This window comes from Nanorana parkeri, unplaced genomic scaffold (genome assembly GCF_000935625.1).
Source record: "Nanorana parkeri isolate BGI_ZX_2015 unplaced genomic scaffold, ASM93562v1 scaffold351, whole genome shotgun sequence".
NCBI classification, from domain to species: domain Eukaryota; kingdom Metazoa; phylum Chordata; class Amphibia; order Anura; family Dicroglossidae; genus Nanorana; species Nanorana parkeri.
This window is the reverse complement of record NW_017306619.1, coordinates 1,180,265-1,188,001: the sequence shown is the minus strand read 5'-3', so window position 1 is coordinate 1,188,001 and position 7,737 is coordinate 1,180,265. Positions and strand designations below refer to the sequence as shown.

The window sequence follows — 7,737 nt, the reverse complement described above, 5'->3', positions numbered from 1 at the left end:
CTAGATGTAATAGGTCCTCATATAAAATGCTGAATTGTATGTGGTGGCCATGAAGGGATTTGATTCCTCTGCTCCCGGGCTCCACCTGCTGGTCAAATTGTAGTATTACACGCACAATGCATTTGACTTAGAAAAATATATATTAGGAACATTTGTTTTTTGCTATTATTCACCCAAAACAAATGTTCGCAGTTTATAAATAGAGCCCCCTGTGTGTTATATTTTATAAAAATACAAAACATCCGTTTATAAACTGAAAAAAAAAATGAAATGAAGCTCCACCTCCAGCTTATAAAGAAAACTATAAATGGAATTACCCCGAGCAAGGTAAAAAAACAAACAAACCTCTTGCTGCTGCAATACTCCCGCTATCTTCAGCGCTGACCCCTGCAGCCTCATCACTTTGTCATCCCTCTTCTTCTAGGCTGGATGACGTTCAGCATCATTCTCGTGAGCCCAGGTTGTCATGGACCCCTCCCCATCCCCAGGGTGTGTTATCAAGCTGCTCTTCACTTACAAGCTACATAGAACCTCCCCCTTACATCATTACATGATTGATGTTCCCTGCAGCCTTCAGGAATGCCCACTGGACAGAAGAGGACCAATAACGTTCCTTGACTGGCCAGAAGACATCACAATCAGGGGTGTCCCGAGGCCGGGTGTCACCCGGAGCGGCTACTGGCTGACACCTTATTGATACCTGCCGGCGGCCATCTTGGTGATGGATGGTAGCACTAGAGAGGAGGGGACAGTCACCCGGCGGGATGAGGTATGCCGCTGGGTCCCCACCTCTCTCCTGAAGCTGTTGGGCGTTCGGTCATGGACTTTCCAGCAGAGGGGGGGGGGGGGGACATCAAAATGCCTGCCAGTCATTTTGGTGTCACCCCTCCAATGGTGTCGCCCGGGTGCGGGCTGAAGCCCCCCTTGTGACGCCACTGCGCACAATGCCATGAAACAGTGTGGTGTCCCTTAAAGGGCCAGCGTTCTCTTTAATATGCCTGACTGTATCTGTATAAGAAGGGAAAGCCGCAGATCGTTACAGAAAATATTTATTAAATCTACACAGTTGTCGGGATTGATCGGTTTTGTGCATTACATTAGATTGCAGCGGTTCTCTAGGGCGGATAGAAGCCCCAGAATTACGCAGTTTTCAGTTTCTCGCTCTTCTCCGCCTCTATGGCCTGAACCCGCTCCCGCTCTTTGATCAGCTGAACTCCACAATACGTCACGAACCAGATGGACAGCGTGCTGTACGGGAACCCTGGAGGAGGAAAAAACCCGTCAAACATCTGTACAAAATATAAATCAAGGCAACTGGACTTGTTGTATTTCACTGAAGACGTTTTGCGGGTCATCCGACCAGCTTTCCCAATTCAGAGAAACTTTCCGAATGGAGAAAGCTAGCCGGATGACCAGCAAAACGTCTTTAACCACTTGCTGACCGCGGTGTTACACCCCCTTCCTGTCCCGGCCATCTTTCAGTATTCAGAGCTGCGGTACTTTGACTGACATTTATTCCGTCATGCAGCGCTGTACTGAAATGAATTTTATACCATTTTTTGGGGACAGATAGAGCTTTATTTTGGTGGTATTTATTCACCACTGGGGGCGGGGGGGGGGGGTTATTTTTTACTATATTAAGGAAAAATTACCGAAAATTAAAAAAAAAAAAAAAACTGTTTCCCCCCTATATTAAATTCTAAAAAATGTATTATTATCCAATTTTTTGGTAAAATATAAAAGTTGGGGTCACGTCGGGTAAATAGACACCAAACATGTCGAGCTTTAAAATTGCGCGCACCCGTGAAACCTCAAAAAACTACAATACCCAAAATTGCTCTCACTGTGATATGTAACATGTGTAGCGCAATTGTCGTTTTCGCTCGCTGGCGCATCTGACGTGTATTTACGTTTATATGTGTGTAAATGTGGGGGTGGGGGGAGTTAAAAATTTGGGGTTTCTAAAACTTTTCTTTATATGTGACAAGGGGCGAAGGGGGTTCTTCACAGTAAGATCAGTTAGGGTCTGGAACTCACTGCCACAGGCGGTGATTTCAGCAAATAATGTGGAATTGTTCAAGAAACTTTTGGACGATTTCTTAAGGGACCGTAATATACAGGGGTACGGGTAATATACAGGGGTACAGGTACTCCTAGAATGAGATCCTAATAGGTTGGACTTGATGGACTAATGTCTTTATTCAACCTCAAATACTATGTAACTATGTGACTTTTATTTTTATGTTTTACTTTTTTTTTTTTACACTTATTGTTATTACTATCACATAGGAGTGATAACAATCCCCTTGTTCAGCAAGGAGGAAGATGCTGACCTGCCTCCCATCTTACCTCCTGACACCCTCCCGAGCCGGTCCCGGGCCGCAGATGGGGCAGCGGATCCCGGGATTGAAGGTGAGGGTGCAGGAGGGTGGGGCGGCAGCGAGACGGTGGCACTGGAGGAGGAGGGGGACACGCACAGGCAGCACATTCAAGCGATCGCTTGTATGTGAAACAGCCGCTAACGGCTGTTTGCAGTAGACAGTTTTTCTCTGCCCGCCCGCTAGGGGGCGCGCACGAGCAGAAAATAAAAGTTTATTTACGGCAACCCGTCAATGGGAGTTTGCATTTATTTTATACAGATACCCCATGACCTGGATGAAGGAGAAGCTTCACAGACAAAACTCGTCAAAGAACTGGACGGAAAGTCGCTCGATTGATGATTGCGCCCGGGGACTGCGCGTCAGTAAACGTTTTGTTATTGAATTGCAGGACATAGTGATGAATGATCTGCTGTCTGTGGAGGTTCTCATCTCTCCAGGTCATGATAGACCTAGTAGTCCTTCGTAACATTCAACTGGACTTGTTCTGAAATCCTGAAGGAGTTTTGTAGCTTCTCCTCCAAGCCACTCCTGGCCACTCCAAGCCACATGACTGGTTGCAAGGAGCTGGGCAGGATGCCAATGGTGCAATATGTTCTAGATACGTCTCTGGTTCCCTGGGGGAGGGGTTCTGGTGGGGTTGGGTTTATGAATGGGGAAAATGTTCTTAAAGGAGAACTATGAGGCGAGTGAAAATCACTCATCCTCATAGTTAGAGCCGACGTGTGACATTGAAACTGATCTATAGATCAGGAAGTGAGTGAACACATACCGTCACTCGCTCACTTCTCGATCATCTCCCTGCAGAGAGCCGTGACTGTCACTCAAGGCTCCCTGCAGGGAATGCCTCTCTCCCCTGTCTGATCCTCCAGTGCCGACTGGTGGAACGGACGGGGGAGGGGGCGGGCACAGCTGGCTCTGCCTCTAGATAGGCAGAGCCAGCTGTCACTCACGCAGCTGGGCGGATCCAGACAGTAATGTCGGGATCCGCTCCGGCTGCGGCGGTCTCAGTATACCGCGAGCTGTAGCTCGCGGTATACTGAGCTTTGGGTGACGGGAGGACGCTAGTTTGTGTCCTCCCATGACCCTTAGGAGAACTATGGGGAAAAACACTTACCACATAGTTCTCTTTTAAAGCTAAATAAGGGGTACATAGCTCCTATGTAAGTCAGTCTGCACATATGTGATAATGGCGCTCTCTATGACAATGGTGACGCATGTACGTACCTGTGATGATGATCCTCTTCGCTACCAGTATAGCAAATTCCAGGCTGTTCAGGGCTAAAATATTGTACAGAATGATGGCCCAGAAATTGGCGGCGCCGAATATCCCCCGGATCCTCCGGGACATGGACTCGGGTAAGGAAGCCTGGAGGGAGAAGCAATGTAGACAGGTAGTCACTTATTATATTTATACATATCTATCCTACAAAGCGATCCAAAGTGACGAGGATAAGCGGGGCAGAGGATGGAATAAATCCAGAACCTCCCGTCCACAGTGTGTGGCGACTCCAACTCATAATTCAAGGGGCTGATTTACAAAAGCTTTCGTAGAGCTGGCCGAACGTTGTTCTAATGGCATTACTGCCGCTTCATAGGAACTTCCTGTGCTCTTCGGCTCCATCTAGTGGCGGCAGTGCTTTGTGATCAGCGTTCATCCATCTGTACGCTGGGCGAAGCTTTTATAAATTAGACCCTAAGGGGGGTTATTCACTATGGAGCCGAAGGAGCCAGCTGTGGCTTTGGCAGATCCTTCGGCTCACTTCGGCCAGCTGAGCCCTTCGGGTCAGTCTAACCGAAGGGCTGCTGCACGGGCTTTTCACTATAGCCCGTTTAGCAGTTGAAGGCAGCCGAGCAGCTCAGCCGAGCCCAAGGCATATGCTGCGGTTCGACTGAGCCGAAGTGACAGCCAAAGCATGGAGAAAGGTCGGCCGAAGCCGGCCGATCTCCATGCAAATGACAGCTGGGCGGAACCAGCCAGGATCTCACGGCTTGCTACGCCCAGTTGTAATGACAGATCAGCCCCAAATGACCTGGCGACGCTGATCTGTCATTAAACAATAACAACTGGGCGAAGCCGGCCGTGGCGTCCCGACCGGCTCCGCCCAGTTGTTATTCATTGGCCGGGACCTGCTAGAAGACTCTGGCAAATGCCAGCATTGGAGCTAGCATTGATGTCACCGCTAGGTCCGCCCAATTGTTTATATTTTGCTGATATCTGTCAGATTTGACATTATGTGGCGGGAGTTCGAGGCGTGCGGCCGGCATGCTTCGTTCTTTTTTTATATTTACATTTTTTTCCATTTTTTTAACTTATTTTCCCCATTTAACTTTTTTTCTATTCTGCTCGCTACCTCGGATGTACCGAGCAGAATAGCCGAGTCGACTGCCGCGCGGCGGCATTCGGCTATTCACTTACTGCCGTTCAACCCCTATGAGAATAGGGGCGAACAACAGCGAGTGAGCTGCCAAAACTTCGGCTCAGCCGATCCAGAAGTTGTTGTATCGGCTGAGTCGAACTTCTTCTTGTTGGATCGGCTGAGTCGAACTCCTTCTGCACTTCGGCTCAGAGAACATGCAGAGCATGTTCGGCTGACCGAAGGCAGCCAGAGGCAGGCAATGTACGGCTGATTTTAGCCGATGTACAGCAGAAATCAGCCGTACAAGACAGAAGTGAATAACCGAACGGCGTTTTGCTCACTTCGCTTCGGCTCGGTCATTCACTCGGCTGCCTTTGGCAGCTTTGTGAATAACCCCCTAAGTAATGAGACCTGAACTATGTATGCTGTCCATGGCGCCCTGTGCGGCCGCACTGCTCGCACACCCCTAAGGCCGGCCCTGCTGATAAGGACTTCTGACTCTCCTAATACAGCTAAATGTACAGCGGGGAAGCCGCGGCTTGTTTTGTACAAGTGATCTTGGCGATGTCGCTGAGATCACTTGTATGCAGCCTGCGGGTCTGCCATTCTCCATGGTGAGGGGGGGGGGGTTGGAATTTTAGGGGGGCGCATTGAGGAACCTGGCAGCAGAGAGAGAAAATCCGGCCCTGTACATAAGTGTTACTCCTTCAATGTATAAAGTATTGTGGCCATTGAATCAGAATGATTGCCAGGACACAAGCACCTCCAAACGTAGTTCAGCAATGGCAGCCCCCAATGATTAACACATGACGGGTTTACTTTAACCAGCTGGGTCCCGGGTTCATCTCTAGGTTTGGGCAGCACACCATCTACATGGAGCTTTCTCGGGTCTTTTATTATTAGTAACAATCTCACCTCCAGTTTGGTGAATGGCGACAGCTCGAAAAATTTCTGCACCCAGAGCTCGAAGTTCAGGCCGAAACAGTTGAAAACGGACCAGATGTAGACGATGTCACAGGGGCCCAGCCACAGCGTGGTCACCAGGAACGTGAAGACGGTGGCCAACAGCTCCTTCTTGATGTTGTCGTGGCCCTCACCAAGGTAGTCGTAGACATATCTGAGCCGGAGCAATGGGGGGAGGGGGGGGTTATTATTATGATGTGATATCATGAATAAATGTACATCGGATGTGACAGCAAGAAAGCAAAACTTCCATGTTTTTGAAACTCATTTCAAAAACATATATTGAAGCTGCCTTACCTGGCGATGGAGCCAGTCGTGGGATCAGCCGGGTGACCTCAGTTTTTTATGCTGCAGTTAAGTAATGCTGTTTGGTCAGCAGCCCGCCCCTGCCTATGATTGGTCAATGAAGCAGCAGCACACTGAAGAGGACACCACTCTGCTCTTTCCTCCTGTAGGTATGTTCACACTGCTGACTGACTGCACTGAGCAAAGTAAGAGAGCCTTGATTGACTCTTAGTACTGCCCCCTCCCTCTCCCAGTGCAGGAGATGACAGGAAGATAATATTAGGAAAGATTCAGGTAGTCGGTGAAGCCGGCTGTCAAAATACAAAAGCCGCAGTGAGAGATTCCTCCGTCCATCCTGCGGAGGAATCTGTCAGATTCTTTCCTGTTCAATCCGAAAGCTGAGTGAGAAAAATCTAACAGTGTGCACCCAGCTTCAGGCTCAGAGGCGCTGACAGGTAAGAGATCTCAGACCCTGCAGAGCCCACTATAGAGAGTCTATGGTGGGCTCTGCAGGGTCACTCTCCGCTCGGGGCTCTGCAAGTGGCATGACTAGCAATCACGGGGCCCCATACAAAAATTTTGCTATGGGGCCCTGTGATTTCTAGTTACGCCCCTGCCTAGGAGCCTGCAATGAATGCTTCCAATGATGACCTCTGTGCTCTGCTTCTCCTTCATTGTCCAATCACAGACTGGCATCAAGTTGGAGATCAGAAACGAGGTCACTCACCTGTCTCAGCTGTCTGGCAAGTATGCCCAGAATGACAAGACTGGCTGAACAGAGTAACAAACCCTTGGGCAGGTACAAACCATGGCTGTCCCTTTAATGAGGCAGCCTTGGGCTGTTGCCTAAGGCGGCATCTCTTTGGGTCACATTGTGGGGGGGCAGACAGAGCAGCATGTGTAAGGGCCATATACATCTTCCTGTCCAGCTCTCAGCAAACTGGGACCCTCTGGCCAGCGTCCCGCTCAGCTCTTGGAAACCAGTGACATCAGTGATTGGCAGGAACTTGGCAGGACACCGAGCTGGGCTGGGAAGGGCGGCATCACTTAACCACCCAATAAATCTATTGATGTATGGCTGGCTTTATCCTTCTGTAGTCCAAGATAAGGACTAGGGGGGCTCTTTGAGATGACACAGAAAGTGTGGAGAGGGCACAGGAAGTGTGGAGAGGGCACAGGAAGTGGGCACAGGAAGTGTGGAGAGGGCACAGGATGGCTTGAAAATTTTGACAAGATCTTTGGCTTTTTGGACAAAACACAACGCTTCCAACTGTATATTTATCAGACCAAAAAGGGAGCAAATATGAGAAGTTGATAGTTGGGTTTCACATGCACTTTAATGAGCATCAAGGTCCAAAAACTTGGTTATCTTGCTACCAAAGTGCCCCTTTACAATGTGACTTAACGGGGGGGAATTCCCTAGAAGGTCAGCGCTGATGTGAATAGCTCAAAGTTTCTTGCACAGTGTAATGTAATATGTCTATTTTATTTCATGCCCGGGTCTGTACACCGCTGTGCCCATTATGAGGGGCTAATTTTGTTTATTGAAAATTCTTACAAACAACAACTTATATACAAGAAAACAATAATAAATAAATAAAACATATTTACAAAATAATTGAATATTACTATACAAAGCAAAAATATAATACTTGGTGCAAACCAAATTGCGCACAGCATAATCCCTACGAGAGAGCCAGACTAAGGAACATCACCGTCACCATGCATGTAGCCTCTTATCAAAAATGTAT

The 7,737-nt window shown here is 48.5% G+C and overlaps 1 protein-coding gene across 1 annotated transcript in view; it reads right to left on the bottom strand.

Annotated features, from left to right (window-relative positions):
* Positions 1-1,132: 1,132 nt before the first annotated feature.
* HHATL (hedgehog acyltransferase-like) overlaps positions 1,133-7,737 on the bottom strand; it is a 32,929-nt gene continuing 26,324 nt past the window's right edge. The window contains exons 9-11 of the mRNA XM_018558640.1: positions 5,654-5,855; positions 3,606-3,747; positions 1,133-1,261 (exon numbers count right to left, since the gene is read on the bottom strand). Coding sequence (XP_018414142.1) covers positions 1,140-1,261; positions 3,606-3,747; positions 5,654-5,855 — 466 coding nt within the window. The 3' untranslated portion in view covers positions 1,133-1,139. The remainder of the gene's footprint in view (positions 1,262-3,605; positions 3,748-5,653; positions 5,856-7,737) is intronic.